Source organism: Vigna umbellata, chromosome 3 (genome assembly GCF_029865625.1).
Source record: "Vigna umbellata cultivar VRB3 chromosome 3, Vumbellata_1.0, whole genome shotgun sequence".
Classification (NCBI taxonomy): domain Eukaryota; kingdom Viridiplantae; phylum Streptophyta; class Magnoliopsida; order Fabales; family Fabaceae; genus Vigna; species Vigna umbellata.
In genome coordinates this window covers 54,123,323-54,143,902 of record NC_142167.1, presented here as the reverse complement: position 1 = coordinate 54,143,902, position 20,580 = coordinate 54,123,323, and the positions used below count along the sequence as shown (strand labels likewise).

Genomic DNA, 20,580 nt, shown 5'->3' with positions numbered 1-20,580 from the left:
AATAAGTTATTAAAAGAAATATAATTAGTTAATTAAAATAAAGTGAACTTCAATTAAAATATAGGATGTAAATAACAAGTAGATGTGAATAGACATGGAAAAGAAAAAGAAAATGTAAAGGTAAAGCAAAACTCAATTGATTGACATAGGAAAGGAGTTGACCTTTGATGTCTCCAAACCCTAGATTCCTATCTTCTTCTTTTTCTTTCTAATATTAGGATGCATAGAGTCATACGTTTAGGTTAGAAAATGGAAAACGAAAACTGTCATATTTCTTTCCTGTAAATTCTTTAGTCATATAAGATTAATTATTAGCCTAGAACTATATGTCTATAGAAGCTTGATTGATGGATATGTTAAGTGCTAAATAGCTAGAGTGTGACTGTTAGACAAGTGCCTAGTGCTACCATTAGCATTACAACACTATGCTGTTGAATATTCGAAGGAAAATAGTTCATTTCTTTACTTTCTTTAAATTTCTTGATACAAACTTTTTTATCCTTCAACTCTACATTCAATATGAAATCATTATGTAATAATAAAATGCTAAAAAAAATGACAAAGCAAAAATAAGGTAACCAAACACGTTAGGTAAATGTATTCTTAGCTTAACTTAAGTGTTTTTATTCCAATATTTCCAAAATTAATATAATTAAAACAATACTGCCATTAACGTTTAAATAACTTGGGGACATCAATCTACTTATACTAAATTCTTTAAGTTAGACATTATAATTTAAAACTATCTTTTACGAATAAGGTACATATTTTAACTTTTTTTTTTCAAATGGATCTATACCCGTTACAAATTGGTAGGATTCGGACAAAAACAAAATATGTAACAATCCCATAAATTAGATATATCTATTATTTTGAGTAATTAAAATTTGATGAAGAGACATTACTATTTCACTATACATTTCATAATTAAAATATCATAGACTTTAACTATAAAATGTTTAAAAATTCACTATACATTTCATAATTATCTAGTTTTTAAAATATATAATATCATAACATTACTATTTCACATTCAGTAGATTCATTCCAAAATAAAATAAGAACACACAGAGACTTTATTACATCTATTGTTTTCTTCTATCTAAATATGCAACGTCCTCTTCTCATGACAAAAATAGTGACTATTGTGAGGGAAAAAGAATAAATACATATAAAAAAAATAGTAAGTTAATATTATTAGATCCAAAACAAATCACAATTTAAATTTCATCACATGCTCATATTGTCACATATTTATAGACACAAAGACATTACTAAACTCTGATATTCAGATTGATGTAATTTCTTGGAAACTAGAAGTTGTGCACTCGTGAAAATTTTTCATAAAAAAATTTCTACATTTTGTGATTTGATAACTTAAAACTGGCTCATAAATTATCAATCCAAAATTCTAAATAAGTTATAGAAACATTGTGCACTTTTCACCACCCAAAACCTCATTCTCTACAGGAGTTTAGAGTTTAAGGATAACTTTAGGAAGTGCTCTTAGCAATTGCATCACACTAATCTTATTAAATTGTACTCTTCCTCTTTAAAAAGAATATAGTCTAGCACACCAAACAATTTATACATATAATTTACACACCTATCATATTGAAATTTCTTCCAACTTTTATGTTAAATTGATTTAAAAAAATATATAATTTAGTGTCAAATTACTTCAACATTTATAACTCTGACAAAATATTTGGGAAAAACTTAACTAAACACAATTATTTTTGGATGATCTTAGACTATATAAATTAATTTTAGAATATGTATCATTTTATTTTATTTTATTTACAAATGATATAACATTAAGCGATATAAACATCATACATACAACATCAAACAATATAGAATTAAATGATGCAAGATAAAGCATTATAACATCAAATAATACAATATTTTAGATGAGGCAATATTAAACAATGTAAAATAAGATCATCCAAAAATTATAAATTATATATTATTAGAAAACTTAAGAAGTCAAATTTCAAATCCGTAATTACATTCAGAAAATAGTTTACCATTTAAAACAAAAAATTTGAGAAAATAATTTTACTTATATGAACTTTTCATAATTAAAACATTATTCTTTCGTTTCAAAACTTTGTCGTGTGATTAAAAGGTCTAAACTAAAGCTTTTTAAGCCTATTTGTCAACAAAACTAGTATTAGAATGTAAGATATAAAGTTTTATTAACTTATGCTCGTAAAAAGTCAAAGTTGAAAAATTTATATGTTTTGTGCTCTATTTTATTTATAAGATTTCAAAATAAATTTGTCCAAAGTAACATTCAAAACTTGTGTAATATTTATAGAAATAATTATTGCAAGAAAAATTCATCATTATAAAATTAAAATTTAGGGTGTTACAATTCACTTCCTCATTTTAGAATGTTATTCTAACTTTAATGTAGCTTATCCATGGTCTTAACTTTGTATTATCTTTATTAGAGGTACTATTATAAGTGAGGTTTTCTATTTTTTCTTTTACTATGTCAAATTAAAATATATGCGAGATCATAATATATTTACCGAATTAAAATACATGAAAAACATTATGTAGGTTTTGAAATACTATGATTTAGGACTATTTGACAAGTTTCAATGATATATTCTTTTAGAGATTTAATAAAGACCATAGAGTAAGTTTAGGCAATTTTAGTGTTCTTCCAACCCTAATCATTAATGTGACTTTTAATAAAATATTATTTCCTTCTTAAAACTCAAAGACTTTTTTTTTATATTGATAGCTTTTTTTCTATTTTAAAAAATCTTCATCTTTTCAAAAATTTGTTTGAATTTTTTTCATAGTTTCTTTCTCTATTTTTAGCTTGATTATGTAAGAATTTCAAGCCTCGTACCAATAATTTTCATTTTTGTTTTTCAAAATTAACGATAGAATTTTTAGAAAAAGCTTATAATTTGTCTAAATATTTTGTATATTAAGAGAAGATAGATGGGAAGAAGAAGAAGAATACTATATATTATTCCTCACTCCTCATATCATTTTTCATTTTAAATTATTAAAACACGATGTAAAATAATGTTACCTAAAAAACTTATTTCGCTATTATTTTTTATACTTAACTTCTTTTCATGGGGAAAACTCTTCTTTCTTTCTTTCATCACAACTTTTTATTATCTCTCTCAATTATTCGACTTATTTGATATCTTCAAAGTTCACTCAAATTACTAAGATATTTTTCCTTTTATTCTTGAATATATATATATATGATTTTTTTCTCAAATAGTATATTGTATTTCAAGAAACACAAACCTTAATTTCATTGAAATGATTTGTATTTAATTATTTATTCTCCTTTTTAATACTTTTGTTTATCATTTATATTTTTCACATAAGAATATTTGACTCTTAATTTTAACTATTCAAACCTCTTGGTAACTTGTTTTGAGATTTATGCAATTATTAATTTTTTTTCTTGATATTTGATTTTAAAGAGAAGAAAATGTATATCTATTTTACATTGAATGTTTGATGATATTACTTTTTTATGTGTGATTTTTATTTTTTCTAGAAAAATATTTATTTAATAGTTGAAATAATAAAGGGACACACACATGATACAAGTATGGATATAGTTGTTACCTAATGAAAATGAAAACGGGGATAAAAGAAAAATTGTATACTAGCTTGATATGGAAATGGGGATAAGGATGGACAACCTATTGCCATCTCTAATGATGGAAGGTGAACTCAATGGTGTATCTATCATGTTTAACCCTCTTAGTATGTTGTCATGGTATCTTCCATGGGACCACATCACATGTTATCTTATCTTTGTATGTGTTTAAATTAAAACAAGATCGTTTAAGAAGATTTATTTTGAAGTTTAACAAAAGCGTTTAAAGAAATAATGTCTATAAAAAGAATCATCTAGGATAACCACTAAATGTTATATATGTTTTAACAAATCCTAAACAATATACATTACTCTAAACAAATTTCACATAAATGCTAGTACATGTACCATGCTAAACGCTAATGAACATATAACGTTTTAAATTCAATGTACGAATAGTACTTCCTTGTCTATTATGTTGTTTCTCTTTATTTGTGCAGATCATAAAGGACAAAACTTTATTTTAAAGTTATGCATTGGTTCAGAAGAACGTTAAGAGATAAGAAGACATTATAAGAATGTTTTATCAATGTCTTTTTGTATGCTCAATTCGTACAAGCAACACAATTGTCTCTACAAAGTAATATAGCATCTGACTTCTCACAAAAGGTTATACATTGTTGGGAGTCTCACATCGACTATAGATAAGGCCAAATTATAATATATAAGTGAGATGCAAACCTCACCTTACAAGTCGGTTTTGTGGGGTTGAGTTAGGCTTAAACACACCTTCTAATATGATATCAGAGCCATGGTTAGAGCCTATCCTAGTGATATTTTTTGTTTCTTGGGCATTTCTATTTCACTCGCTATCGGGCATTTATCAGACCACCCAATCTCTACTATCATGCACGAGATGTCTATACCTCGGCGTGAAGGGGGTGTGTTGGAAGTCCCACATCGACTAGAGATAAGATCAAATTATAATATATAAAGTAAATGTCTTTGAGTAATGAATATTTTTCGAATATGCCTATATAAAGAAGACCTCATAAAGAAAAGAACACAAAACTCTTTGAAAAAGTAAAATCTTTGTAACAAGTTTTTCATATAAATTTTGTATTGTTCAAATATCTTCTGTAAGAACTTGTTTCTAGAGTTTACTTGTGATTTCACTTTATAGAGAGGGCTATAAGACATATTTAAGTATGGGTATCCCTTTACACATAGTCATTATAACCCTATATGGTTGAATATGAGTTGTGGTGATTAAATTCAGCTTATCTACCATTCTATTACTTGTCACATTTATGTAACTAAGAGCATAAATTATAATTGATTTTTTTTTTAATTTACACCTTTTATGGAAAAATAAATTTTTTTAGTTGTCTTTGAAATCTTTTTAGATTCCTAAGAGGTATTTAACTACTGTTAGTATCATTAGGACCCCACACATGTTATCCCGTGATACTAGTGAAGTGAAAGAAAAAGAATAACTTCAAAAGGAAGACATTTTTATAAGTGGAATCAATTATCTTGTAATATAAGTTCATGAGACCAAATCACAATTAAATGATAACATTTGATCTATTATACTCTTAAATAGAAAGACTTTTGCATATTATCAATCAATAATAACTTTTAACCTCATAATAAATATTTAATCTAATAATTAGTATTAAAATGAAGATCTTAAGTCTAATTTCCAACAAAATAATTCTTCTTTCTCTCAGATTAGCACAAAGAATAAAAGAAAGACTAAAACTTAGAGTAAAAAAATATTATGATGAGTGCATCTCAATTACCTAAAAGCATTAAAAGATTGTTTAACCCTAAAAACATGTATTGGTAAGGATAACGATGACCTTACAACTCTTGTTCTAGAACCTAGTAGCAACAAGATATTTTTAACACTAATCGCAAAGCTTGGTTTTCTCTTGGATCAAATGAAATCATGAAATTTTAACAGGACTTTGACTGAGCAAAACCAAAATTAATGATTTTTTTAGAAGTTGTTTGACCCCACTTTTTGGGAAGAACAATGATAAGGTATTTTCAGCCCCACTTACTGGTATTCTGATTAAAATGCCTTCATTGTGATTCTTTTAATAGGGAAAGAAATTTCACATGGTATTCTTCTTTTACTTAAAATTTGCATTTCAATGAAATCAATTACTTTAAACTTTAAAATAATTTAAATGTTATTATGTATTGTCAAATAAAAGATAATAACGAACACACATCATGTTGTGATATTTTACAAAATTCTAAGATAAAAATTCAGAATTTTTTTTATTAACAAATGTTAATTATTAATTTTTTAATAGAGAAAATTAAATTCATAATTTTTTCCTTTTAATTTTTTACCATCAAGCCGCTCCACAAAAACTCTGATATGACTATATGAAAAATCATGAGAAGCTAAACGTATAAAATTGTATTTTCGGAGCAACCTTAATATACAAAATTAGTCTCTCCTTTTCTTTTCATTCTCACACACTCACAAGATATAGGAAGCTGGAAACGTCCGTCTGTCCACAACATTTTCCTATCATTGTTGATATTTTTTTCAAGTTTGGACACAAAAGAATAGATCGCTATTAACTCCGCGGTGGTCATTGTCGGCAGTTTTCTCTCTCACTTTGTCTTTCTTTTCATTAATTGCAACGAATATAAACATTTCTTGTCCTTCTTCTATTCATATCACATTCAAAACCCATCGCTTATTACTTTCGACGACGACCTTTCTTATTGGCTAATTAATTAATGCCCAGTGCTTATCATTGCCAGAACTACAACAGCGTAATAATTCCCATACACAATACTGCAAATTCAGAATAACTTAAAAGGATTACAATGAAATTGGGGCGTTATATATCATCCGTTTTCTTAATAGATTAAAAAAAGAAATATGTTGGGATATGTTAGGACAAAATTTCCGTTAGTGTTCCTTTGAGAAAGCATTGCAAAATTGACGGAAAAAAGTGGTACCATAAACTTTCCTAAAGTTGTTGGTTCCAATGGAATTTCAGGGAAAATTTTAATTTTGGTTTGTTGTTTAACAGTGTGCAGAATAAGGGTATGATGTATGTATGTATGTGAGTGTCACAGTGTGGCAGCCAGCACCTTGATCTCAAGAGATTTGACAATGATTTGACGTTGATTGGGCACCAATAATTTCCAGCAGTTTTCCTTTCTGAATTCACAATGTGTGTGAAACCATTCGCCTAAGAAGACTGCCATATCGTCTATTTTATTGGGTGGGTCCATACAATGCATTATTTTTCAAACTAGTTGCATGACACGTGATTGACTCATCACAACATCATGGTTGTAACTTTTGGGGTCCTAAGAGTGCCACCTCTTATCATTTTCATCATTCACCAGTTCACACTGTCCTTAATTAAACCTCTGCACAGAACTCATTTTGGTTACATGTAAAATCTACACTCTGCTCTCACTGTGTTGCCCAACAGAGATAGAATTTGCATGGATTACGATGGTTGAAACTTGGAACTCAGATCCTGTTTCTGACTTCTAAGAGGGTTTTGGCCATATTTTCTTGCAAATTTTTCAACCTTGAGATTTCTGTGTACCTTCTAAAAGGGGCAAGTACAGTTCCTAGTTTGAAGCAAGCTTCTGAGCTTCTCAACTATCAACCGTTTTAATTAATCATTGCATAGCGACTGAAAAAGAAAGCTTATTGAAACTTTGGTTGCAAAGAAATTCGGTGTGACAAGAGAGCAGTAGAATTCATTGTATATGGCAGTCATCTGAAGATCGATCGTAGTACAATAAAAAGCAAACTTTTTTTGTGTTTGAAAACTCGCTGGAAAGCTCAAATTCCCTGATATCTTTGAAGTTATAACTATTAGCTTAAGACATGGAACCAAACAGTCTATTGTTCTAATTCTTTCAAGGACATAGAATTTCTGAAATTTTCATGCCATATTATGTTTGATAGATGTATTATATTACAGGATAATATCATGTCTTGTTTTCTCTTTGACGTTCCATGAATAAAAGAGCGTTAAGAAACTACACACTTTGATTTTATAAAGGAAAAAAAAAAAGCAAATAAAGATTAGATATATTTGTTTATTCATGAAACGAATTGGAGTCTTTTTAACTCTGTTGTCACTCAATCCTGTTCAGTCATGAAATCCTATCATTATCTACTATAACTTAAGTACTGAAATTGATGTCTGACTTGTACAAAGACATTTTTAAATGCAAGTTCATCTCTAACACGAAACATGTCTGTCACCTATTGATTTGAAAGTCCATAGTAGGCAAAGCTTGTCTACAAGTCTCTCTTCAAGTGTTTCATCATTTTGTCCATACTACTTTGCCCACCAAAACTCAATAATAGATAACCCTACCACGTATAAGCTGGTGGCTATGGCCCTTTTGTGCTGCAATCACAGTGCTTCCAGGAGGCACGTTGTTCCTGTCCCAGGTTGCTGGGTATAAAGCAACATCTAAAGTAACGCTAACCATTATTACAAACTCCAATCTACCACCTCCTTAAAGGGAAAAGTCACTGACATTTCCGAACACATTATTCTATCCAGTTACAAGTAACAATCCAAACAAGTTAACTAAGTGAAATCATGAAACATGACCAAATGCCAAAAAATTGGAGTACTTATGGACCAAAGAAAAAACACATGAGGAATATACAGTGATCAAAATGGTATTTGCACCTTTCCCAAATTTCACTAAAATAAAAACGGTTAAAGCCTGGCTCCACACAGTTTAGCAAAAACTTGCTCCCGGCATACCTAGGGTCTTGCATCAAAAAAGACTCCAGTCAAGAACCCTGAAGCTTGTAACAGCCAGTTTAAAGACCTCATCCATGGGCGTACATCCAACTTGAGCAGCTGGAACGGCTACACCAGCACCAACTGTGTCTGCGCTTTCGCTCAAAGGACTGAAGACATAGAATAGAATCAAAATGTATGTCTAGCACATGATGTAGAGCTTTCACTAGAATAGATGATATTTCCTTTGATTTTTTATTTGATTTGCTTAACTCTAGCAGTTGAAGATTTACACGATCAATTACATGTTAACACCAGAAAGGATAATTTTCCACCCAAAGGAAAGATCAATTGCACTCATAATATTGGGTATATACCAGAATAATACTTTGAATATTTTTTTATTGACAAAAACCTCCTGATTTCTTATATATGGATTAGAGAGGTCAAACTAATGTCAAAAAGGGGACGAGTATTGGCTGTGATTTCATTAGACTTTAAACTACAGGGGATGAGCGTAATTAGACAAATAAAAAGTTTAAACAAAACCTGAACATCCACCTAAACTCAATAGAACTCACCCAATCAGTCATAACTTGAATTACTAGACAAGTTAGGGAAGAGCTTATTGTCATGAAAAAGATATTCTACAACTTACTTTATAACAATTGGCTCGTATGCAGTGATTAGAACGTCGGTATCAACTTCTTTAAGACGCAAATTTGCCAAATAAACCTGAAAAAAAATTAAACAATTTTGGAATGAATCAAAAGATCAGTCGATGTAGTAACATTGTCAAATTACCATTAGCAAATGTTGAAGTAACGCGAAACCTACTTTCACAATATTTTGTGCTTCCCTTCCTTGCCGACCTTTGGAAATTGCCTGCCAACAATTCCATATGACTGTAAGTGATTGAAAACATGCGCGGTGGCGCAAAACTCTTTAAAAAACTCACTTGCACACATTATATAAAGAACAACCTTGAAAACGGAGATATGAAAAAGGAATCAATTTTCTCTTACAAGAAAATAAAAATAAATAAATAAAAAATAAATTAATTAATTAAAATCCGAACTAATATAGGAATAGAAAGACAAGAACATATTTTAAACCTATAAGTGAGTTAAATTGAAATTTGAGTCAAAGATTGGGCCGCAATTGGGCCAACGCTTAAGCTATTGTTGGGCCAACCGTCCAGCAGATGATAAAATAATCAAAGAATATCTAATTAAAGATATTGATAAAGCAGGTTATAAACAATCAACCGAATTTTCAGATAATCTGTTTATATCTTATTGGGTTTGTATTAGCTCAGGATCCATGAGGTAAATTATAAATACAAAACCAGGACCGAAAGCCAGGTAGGTTCCACTTACGTTCAATTCACCCTTCATAACACCCAAACATTCAACAGTGATAATCTTTCACTAAATACTCAACTAAGAGCCGAGGCTCTTCAAATCACACGCCTAACTTGAGCGTCGGAGTATCTTTTGCAGGTAACTCCCCCTGGGGCACGAAGGCAACCGATCGACCAAGACTGACATGACCAAACGGCCTAGACGGAAGTCAAACTGTGGAAGCCGAGCGGTCTAAGCGGAAGGAGCAGGTGGAGCTCGTGATTCAAGCGTCAGAAAGGTTTGTGTCTCGATCCCGAAAATATCTACCGAAACATTTTGGCGCCCACCGTGGGATCGAGGGGCATCCCTTATGACCACAAGGAACCGGACATGGATGCCGTCTCACCATCAACGTCAACAAGCTTCTACGGCTTTACCGATAATTATTTCGATATAAATTCATTTTATTATTTAATCTATATGATTTAATTTAAATATCTTAATTCAATATTATAATATTGTTGAAGATTTATTAATGCACTCACCACTTAGCAAAATTTGGCATCAAGTGTTCAACCATGCAACAGCTGGCCCATTCGGCCTCATTGGTATTCAGTTATTCGGCTTCACAGTACATGTGACAAGTTCATGCAGACCACTCGTCCAAGAGGAGGGCAAGAACCGAGCAGTGATAAAAGTTCTAAATGAACTGTCACTCTCGTAAACAAAACCCAGGGGCGTTATGTGAAAAACACCTGGTCGAAACCGAGTGGTGATAAAAGTTCTAAACGAACTGTCAGTCTCGTAAACAAAACCCAGGGACGTTATGTGAAAAGAACCTGGTCCAAACCGAGCGGTGATAAAAGTTCTAAACGAACTATCACTCTCGTAAACAAAACCCAGGGACGTTATGTGAAAAACACTTGGTCCAAACCGAGTGGTGATAAAAGTTTTAAACGACTGTCACTCTCGTAAACAAAACCCAGGGGCGTTATGTGAAAAACACCTAGTCAAACCGAGCGATGATAAAAGTTTTAAACGAACTGTCACTCTCGTAAACAAAACCCAGGGATGTTATTTGAAAAACACTTGGTCCGAGCCGAACGGTAAAGCTCGTTCCCTAGGAAGAGCTCCTAGGTCAAAGTCAAAGACCGAGAGGTAAATCCCTCTTGTTGAAGACAAAGACCGAGAGGTAAATCCCTCTCGTTGAAGACAAAGCAGGGAGGTAAAGCCTTCTCAAAGCCGAACGGTAAAGCCCGTTCCCTAGGAAGAACTCCTAGGTCAAAGTCAAAGCAGGGAGATAAAGCCCTCTCAAAGCCGAATGGTAAAGCCCGTTCACTAGGAAGAACTCCTAGCTCAAAGACCGAGCGGTAAATCCCTCTCGGCCGAGGGGTAAATCCCTCTTGATGATGTTGAAGACCAGCGGTAAAACTTTCTCGACAAAGAGGTAAAGTCCTCTCGATGATGTTGAAGATAAAGACCGAGAGGTAAATCCCTCTCGGCCGAGAGGTAAAACCCTCTTGCCAACAAACCGAAGTTATAAACCGAACGGTGAAGACAGTCCCCTGTGTACTATAAATCGAACGGTAAAACCCGCTCCCTAGGAGGAACTCCTAGGTCAAAGTCAAAGACCGAGAGGTAAATCCCTCTCGGTTCATGTTGAAGGCTGAGAGGTAAATCCCTCTCGGTTCATGTTGAAGGCCGAGAGGTAATTCCCTCTCGGTTCATGTTGAAGGCCGAGAGGTAAATCCCTCTCGGTTCATGTTGAAGGCCGAGAGGTAAATCCCTCTTGGTTCATGTTGAAGGCCGAGAGGTAAATCTGTCTCGGTTCATGTTTACATGGAAAGCAAACTCCTCACTACAGGAAAATCAGTCTCCCTCAAACTCATAAGTCCTATAGTTCACCACGGCTAAAGCCGAACGGTTAACTCAGACTTGGGGGGAATAATGTATCGTACCAAGTGGAGGCCGAACGGTTAACAATCAGCATCGTTCGGTCCATCCACTCAGGTCAAAGATTGGGCCGCAATTGGGCCAGCGCTTAAGCTATTGTTGGGCCAACAGTCCAGCAGATGATAAAATAATCAAAGAATATCTAATTAAAGATATTGATAAAGCAGGTTATCAACAACCAACCGAGTTTTCAGGTAATCTGTTTATATCTTATTCTATTTATATTTTATTGGGCTTGTATCAGCTCAGGATCCATGAGGTAAATTATAAATACAAAGCCAGGACCGAAAGCCAAGTAGGTTCCACTTACGTTCAATTCACCCTTCATAACACCAAACATTCAACAGTGATAATCTTTCACTAAATACTCAACCAAGAGCCGAGGCTCTTCAAAACACACGCCTAACTTGAGCGTCGGATTATCTTTTGCAGGTACCTCCTCTCCTGGGACACGAAGGCAACCGATTGGCCAAGACTAACGTGACCGAACGGCCTAGACGGAAGTCAAACTGTGGAAGCTGAGCGGTCTAAGCAGAAGGAGCATGTGGAGCTCGTGATTCAAGCGTCAGAAAGGTTTGTGTCTCGGTCCCGAAAATATCTACCGAAACAAAATTAAAATCTGAAATGCAATCAACCTATGAGTATCATGCTATTACAAATAACCCAATATTAAAACACCGATAATAAAAGTAACACATGTATTTTTAGCTTGTACAGCTCCAACATAAATATCTGATAAAAAAATCTTCATAAATCCAAAATTACACTAATAAAGGAAATGATTTTTTCCAATTATGTAAAAGGCTTAATTACCTACTTAGTCCCCATGTTCGGAGGTAATTTGATGTTTAGTACCCGGTTTTAAAAATGTAGGCATTTGATACCTATGTTTTGAAATTTGTATCAATTGAATCCTACCCACTTAACGCCGTTATAAATCTAACGTTTTTCTGACTGTGTATGTGATTTGTGGACGAGCGTTTGTGGACGAGCGACGAGGACGCTCGTCCAGCGAAGAGGACGCTCGTCCAGCGAGGCAGAAGAGGACGCTCGTCCAGCGAAGCGAACGCCCAGTCAGGCAGAAGAGGACGCTCGTCCAGCGAAGCGAACGCCCAGTCAGGCAGAAGAGGACGCTCGTCCAACGAAGCGAACGCTCGTCCATAACCGCTCGTCCACAAATCACATACACAGTCAGAAAAAACGTTAGATTTATAACGGCGTTAAGTGGGTAGGATTCAATTGATACAAATTTCAAAACATAGGTATCAAATGCCTACATTTTTAAAACCGGGTACTAAACAGCAAATTACCTCTGAACATGGGGACTAAGTAGGTAATTAAGCCTATGTAAAATTAGCCAATTTCCACTGTCTTGAAGTTACAGAAATCCAGTGTATTTTTGTTGTTCGCAAGTCAAGACTGAGAAATAAGGATCATTTATGGCACTAAATTGTAGCCATCCAATTATTTTTACTGAAATAATAATATAAATAAATGGTGTAATTGGGGAAAACCAACATGATTTCACAAAACAGATTTCTAGACCTTCATCTTTATTTAGCTAGCATATATGTAGATCATGTGTTTGGGCCAATTACAATATGCAGCTTTATAACCACGGAGAGGCACGTGACATGTCTGACTCAAGATGGTTATTGAGTAAATTGAACATATCATAGATGGAACTTAATGCCCATTTGATAATGTCATATTGAAAATAGACATGTACATAGGCATATACAGATTAAACCAAATGTCAATCATTTTTCTTAGATAAGTTCCTGAGTTCTCAGATAATCAGCAATTTGCAGACAATAAGGAGATTAATATATATGTGAATATCTAAGGAAGTGGTAGACCAGACTAAAAACCATACTTCAACTATAAGAAAGTTCTCCTAGCACCACTACACCAGAAAAAATCATATGCAAGCTTAGACTGACACTGATGAATAGGCAGCTAACTATGCTCCAAATTAGTGCAAAAAAAGGGTAGATATCGATTTAATAGTATTCAGGTATGGGTGGCCACCAAGATGAATAATCAAATTAACAAATATCATTAACACTGAGCAGTAAGAAAACAGGCTACAATACAAGTACACAAGTAATCTATATGATAAAGATATCATCAAATAATATCAAGTTCAAGAGTAATAAATAATAGATAAGAAGGAAGTTAAGTTGATCTAGTTTTGGACTCGTAACACTGTCTTTTCACACCCTCAATCTATGAACAACGAATACAGAAAATAACAAGGCACGCAAGTAGATGGTGAAATCTAATTAACAATCCAGAGAAGTTATAAGAAACAATGTAAGAAAATTAGTCCCAAAGTGACGCATTTAGATGATCAGGAAATGATGTACAAACATAAATTAAGGTCAAAACAAACGTGGAAACATTACCATCTGACCCACTGCAGTTGTTACAACTGCAGGAGTATTGTAGTACGTCAAACCAGGTGCTTCCAGAACTCCTGACTGCTCAACAACCTGATCAATTTAAAGTGGAGAGATGATCATAACGCAATAACTTAGATAATCATGAAACAATTAAATTTTGCAACAAATAAGACATTAAATGGATAGCTTTAAAAGAAAGCTATCTTCTCTAAGAGAAATTCCTTTTCCCGTTAATGTGTGTTGGGTTGGGAGATAATACATGCTCTTTCACACAGCAATTGAAGTAGTGTAATGCTTTGATAAATCAAACCACTTTGGAATTAATAGGAAGAAATATCACAAGCGATGTTATAGTTAGCTGTAAGGGAGAACAGAGTCTTCCAATTATCAATGACAGGTAAACCTCCTAAACTACATAGAACACACTCACACAAAGTTTAAGATCATATCAAACAACTACCGTGGACCAACAAACAAACTTTGAAAAGAAAACTTTGATAAATTAAATAGCATAGAAATTATAGCACCCCTTATGGAACTAAATCAACCAAGCCCCGAAAGCATATTTTTTTTCACTGGAGATGATACTGTATGGTAAAAGCAAAACAATCAAATATTCAGAAAGCACAGTACACCTACCGTTGGTATCATTCATTCAATCCACAATTTTTCATGGTCAACACATAATAGGATGAACTTCATAAAATTCAGTTTCCATATACCAATTACAGTGCAACATTTAAAGAATCTGATAATATGACGAAATCATGATGAAATGACGACATACCAGAGTTCCTTCAGCATCCTGTTCACTGGCAAGGTCGTGAAGAAACCATACAGCACTCTCATTATCAGCAACGTCAGGCCTGAATTCTAAAAGCTCAATGATCAAGCTTTCGTCTCGGTTCGGGTCGGCGAACACCTCCTATACAGCAGCATCAATACCCCAAAATCAAGTCAGCAAAAGGAATAAGCAAAACATAGAATACAATCTAAGTGAAAAAGGCATGACAAGACCTGATGATCAGGGACTTCTCGAATGTCGCTGACATCCTACAAGAAATAACCATAACCTTAATTTCAGCAAAATTAAAGCCACACACACAGTGTCTTCGAATGGTTTATCCAGAGAAAACAAGAATAAGGAAAATGCAAAACAAAACAAAAATGAATGACCTGGAACCTGTTGGGGAACGTGCAAGATATTTTGCCACCAAACAAAGGGTGTTGGTAAGTTATATCTTGTGGCATTTTTGCACCAATGAAAAGAACAGGGGACAGCACCTCCACCACCACCACCCTACTTTACATCAAAAGCGGAAAATTACAACCCCGTTCAAGCAATTCACGTGAACCAAGTTAACGGAACCCAAAAATCAACTATATATTACAATTACTCATTTAGGGAACGATAAGTCGATAATTAACCCCAAATGAATGAACAAAGCTAAACACTGTAGTGATTACAAAAAAGATACAGTTGAGATAAAAAAAAAGCATAAGAGAAGTAAGAATACCTGGGAGGAATCGAACTACGTGAGAATAAGCAGCAGCAGACGCAGAAGCTCTAGTTTGTTCTTCTGGCACTGCTACCTAGTGTAGGTATATGCAGTCCGGCCCATTTTGGCCCACCTTATAAATGGGCTGACCCGGCCCACGAGAAAGGAAGCTGTAAACGTTGAACCCGATCCGGCCCACCAAGGTTTGGTGGGCTGTTAATTCACATAAACCCACTATGGGTCAGAGAATCAACTCAATAAGCTTCCATGAATGAGAATGTCGCGGGGCGGAGGCCGAAGCTCGCTGTTTCGGGCGTCGTCGACGCCCGTTGCGTCTTCGCCGGACTATGCGCCGGCGTGAGGCAGTGTGCTGCGGCTTGCAGAGTGAGTTAGTGTTGTTGAGAGAATGTGAGAGTTAGATCAGCGAATTCGGAGAGAGCGAGTTAGAGAGGGGTGGATGAGCGTGTTTGGGTTGGGCTGCGCTTGGTGGACCTAAGGGAATGGGTTACTGCTATCCTTTTCTTCCTGCACCCCTTAAAATCATATATTCCAACTTTACCCTCTTCCTCTCCCTCATCGTTCTCCCGCACCAGGACGAGTACACACCCCCAACATTTTTTCTTCACCTTCATACGCGGCCATCGTCTTCTTCCTCGCCGTTGAACGGCACTCACACCAACAGTCGCGCAAAGAGCCGAAAAAAATCAGAATGGTGGAAACCAAAGAGCTCTTTCTGGCTTCATCCCCAAACAAATATCACGAATCCTAAGTTATGGCACGTGAATGAATGATCTAAATGGAATGGAATGCATTTTTTTTAAATATTCCCCAACGAATATTTTTGGAAGTTATTTTCAATTAAAAATACCTTTTAAAACATTTATTTTAGAATGTGTTTAAAATTATATTATTGAATAACTTTGGAAATATTTGTTTATTTCGAGATATAATTTTAAACACATTTCAAGTGGAGTTTTTCGAAAAATGTTTTCAAATTCAAAAATAGCTTTCAAAATAGTTTTTTTTTAATCTTTTTATATTTGCTGAAATACTATTTTTAAAGATATTTCGGAATCTATATTTCCTATAGTCATTTTAGAATATTAAAAAAATTAAAATAACACTTGTGGGTGTTATTTTTTAATTTAAAAATATATTTTAAACAATCATTTTAGAATATTAAAAAAGTTTCTAAAACAAATATTTCAAGAATATATTGTTTTATACATTATAAATTGAATATTTCGAAAGACATTTTTTGAATGTGGTTAAAAATAAAGAAGAGTAAAGAACTTTATTATAATTTTAATAAGGAATAGAGTTAATATTTGCTTTATAATTTTAAACATATTTTAGTTTGAGTGTTATACAAAGTATTTTCAAATTCAAAAATGACAAAATAGTTATTTTGGACATGGTTTTATATTTTAAAAATATTATTATAAAAATAATTTTAAATGCAAATATATATTTCGAAATATAAAAAAAATATGGATTCTGAAGTTATTTAAAAATTTAAAAATATATTTCAAAATAATCATTTCAGAATATTAAAAAAAGATTTAAAACAAATATTTTGAAAGTCATTTTTAAATTTAGAAATATCTTCCTAAACCTATCATCTAAAATGTATTTTATATATATATATATATATATATATATATATATATATATATATATATATTAGATTGAATATTTATGTAACATCTAAATTCCTAAACCTATCATCTATAATTTATTTTTTTATATATATTTTAGATTGAATATTTATGTAGCATCTTATTTAAGTAGTTTAAACACATTGTCTAAAAAACATCATCAAATCAATAAAATATAAACGGTTGAAGTGAAAATAAATTATTTTCACAATTATCCAAAAATAACTAATAGTAAAATTTTATATAATAAAATCTAAAAAAATAAGTCTTTCAAAATAAACTAATTGTTTTAGACCTAACTACATGCTTGCACCATCTCTTCTAAGTGTCTCTACTTTACTGAAATATCGTCTCCCTCTATTCATACTAATCAAGTGATCATTGCAAAAAAAACAAACAAACAAACACAAGCAAACAACAATCAAAGAAACACAAAAAGGTAAGGTAATGTTAAAAGAATTAAACATGGAGTTTCACAAAACATCATACATTACATTTTATCCAATATCAAACAAACATCTTAAGCATATCATTAAGACCTAGACTTGACCATCCAGATACATGTATGGATGTCGAGCTATGGTGGGTCATGCACTTATAATGGTCTCTACTGTTCTATAAAGTCATTGCCAATGGGTTTCACCCAACCACACACACACAAGATTAGTTTGTTCTGCGTCTTAGGCGAAGATAAAGCCCCTAGACTAAAACCTCCTACTACTCTCACCATATGTCTCACCCCTCTCTACTTGAGAATGAGTGACAATTAGAGTGTTAGGATAATTCCCAAGACTGAACTCCTACATTCATACATACAATACTTGAAACAACCATTAACAATTTCATCCTTATAATTCTTTTCCAATTCCATTTATCTATATTATGACCTCACGTAAACCTCATCATACAAGTCCATAAATATTACTAAACATTCATCAAAGTACTAAAAAAACAGTTAAAACTCAACATGAAACGAAAGAACATAAGGCACAACCAAAACCAACAACAAAGCGCCCAACGCCAACACCATTGGAAGATTGGCGCTCAGCGTGCCAAAAGCATTTTCTTTCATATTTTGCACCACTTAACGCCCTAAGGGAGCGCTCAGCACTTAAACAATAGTGAGCTCTATGGTTTGCCAACGTTGAGCTTCACTCAAAGCCACTCAACGCCATAACAGATGACAACAACCTATTTTTCTGATGTTGGTGCACCTCGGACCTATCCAAATGACCAATTTGGGTTCTTTAACACTAGGATTGATACGAAAGCATGTTTATAGGTGAAATGGAATACCACATTGCTCATTTGGTTAGAAACAAGATGCACTAAACCAACCCAACCACTATAACCAATTCTACACCATATAAATCAGAATTTAGCAAACTAAGGGTCTAAACAAGTCACAATTGACTTAAAAACAAATCTCAAACCTTCAGTTTTAACACAGACCTACTCCTTTATATTTTTACCTATTAAAACCTCTAAAACAAATAAAAAACTCAACTAATTGACTTACCAACTCAATAACATATTTTTAATTAACTAAAAGTCTTTACAAGTTTTACATGACCCTAAAATAGACCCAAGAACTCAATTTCTCCCGTTTGACTATTACCTCAAATTCTCGTCTAACAAAACCCCCCATTTTAGACAAAAAACCAACCTATAACTTAATCTATTCTCTGCTTTCCAATACCACATCAGTTTTATACAATTTACGCCCATAAATAGCAGGATTCAAAAGATCATACAAGTACCAATTCACAATCATTCATGACATCATGCATCAATTAGCCAAACACACTCATCAAAACACAATTACCATTAAATAACCATTTCAAATTATAACAAAATCAATTGAACATCAACCTTGCAACCTAGCAACCACAATTCATACTTCTTAATTCAAAAATAAAGAAATTATTAGCTTCCCTTACATGGTGGAAAGCTTAAATGGCTCTAAAAAACAAACAACCCCTATTTCCGCTAAGAGAACACAATTATACCTACAAACCACAAGATTTTTGACCAAGTAGATCATTGAAATCACTTATCAACAAGGAACAAGAAGAGAAGAACGAACGACACATGCGGTAGAATAAATTTGCATGTTTCTCAAAGCACCATAACAAAGGAAAAAAGAGAGTAAAAATTAACTTACTCGATAAAGAAATGATTGGATAAAGGTGAAATGCTTACTATCGTGATCACCTAGGTACCTCATAATCGTTAAACAAATATTTTAAAAGTTAAATCTCTTAGAGATAAGAGAGAGAACTCAGAGAATAAGTTTTAAAAAGACAATGAGTGTTTTAGATAATGAAACACATTTATAAAAATTTTATTTATTTTATTAAACTTTTAATATTAAAATAAGTCAATCTCATTATTTTAAAATATTTATCAACTTTAATAATTTATTTTCTAAATTCTTACAATAACATATTTTTTAAATATAAAATATCTTTCAAAATAGTCAATCAAAATTAGAATAAGGGATAGATTGAAGATTACCGTGTTTATGGGTGAAGAAAGAAAACCACGTTACTAATTGAATGAAAGAGAGTATAAAAGGTAATACGGGTTCAAGAGGTCTTTCTCTTCCTGCAACTATAGCCTTTACCTGCACCCTCCATTTCGGATAAATGTTTATTTCAGGCTGTTATGTTACTTTGGTCCGACATTATTTTTAAAAATAAAATATATTACATAAATTTAAGTATATTATTATAATTAAAAATAAAAAATAATATTTTACTTGTTAAATTCAAAAATAATATTTTATTACTTAAAGTATAAGAATGTATTTAAATTATTTATATTTATATTTTTTAATAAAATGTATTTTCTGACATAATAATATAACTAATTCAATAAAGAAATTAAAATCAAACTAATTTTAATGGTTATTAACATTTTATTAATATTATATTTATAAATAATAATTTATATTTGATACTTTATATTAATATTATAATTTATAAAAGAAAAATAGACAATGTAAATAAGTGACACTTAATACTGATATTTACACTACAAAATCTAAGACGTGATAACAGAAAATTTTACAAAAAAATTAAAATTTAATAAAAATTACAACAAATTGATATGTAATGTCTTTAACGTCGTAAGATACTAATAAAAAACAGAATTAATTTAATTTTTTAAAAATTAAAACTTTATTGAAACAAAAACAAAAATAAGAATCTATTTATAACTTTTCAACCAAAAAAAAATTAAGCCTATAATTTTTTTAATATGTTTTAGATTATATAATCTAAAATATATTTTGAAAATGTTATGAAAAACATGTTCTAAAATTTTTAAACCATACTTTATTTTATAGAAACTTTATTATATTTGGACT

The 20,580-nt window shown here is 32.3% G+C and overlaps 1 protein-coding gene across 2 annotated transcripts; it reads right to left on the bottom strand.

Moving 5' to 3' along the window:
- Window positions 1-7,667: 7,667 nt before the first annotated feature.
- Window positions 7,668-15,726, bottom strand: LOC124833418 (ran guanine nucleotide release factor, putative (Mog1/PsbP/DUF1795-like photosystem II reaction center PsbP family protein)). Of its 2 annotated transcripts, none has more exons than XM_088111130.1 (8): window positions 15,571-15,726; window positions 15,230-15,353; window positions 15,071-15,106; window positions 14,841-14,978; window positions 14,057-14,143; window positions 9,190-9,237; window positions 9,011-9,087; window positions 7,668-8,522 (listed from the first exon to the last, which is right to left on the bottom strand). In XM_088111130.1, exons 2-8 carry the CDS (start codon window positions 15,302-15,304, stop codon window positions 8,387-8,389), a joined length of 597 nt encoding a protein of 198 aa, XP_087967256.1. In that variant the 5' UTR covers window positions 15,305-15,353; window positions 15,571-15,726; the 3' UTR covers window positions 7,668-8,386. The 2 variants fall into 2 exon arrangements, with proteins under 2 accessions (XP_087967256.1, XP_087967257.1); XM_088111131.1 differs by having other exon boundaries at window positions 15,230-15,356; window positions 15,571-15,716.
- Window positions 15,727-20,580: the final 4,854 nt, after the last annotated feature.

Bases quoted from the DNA above. Each gene is read 5' to 3' on its own strand.
- LOC124833418 (XM_088111130.1), bottom strand. From the start codon at position 15,304: ATGCCACAAGATATAACTTACCAACACCCTTTGTTTGGTGGCAAAATA. The intron at 14,144-14,840 runs GTATGTCGTCAT...TAAATTGATCAG, and splicing joins AGGATGCTGAAGGAACTCTG to GTTGTTGAGCAGTCAGGAGT. The intron at 9,238-14,056 runs GTAATGTTTCCA...AATTGTTGGCAG, and splicing joins CAACTGCAGTGGGTCAGATG to GCAATTTCCAAAGGTCGGCA.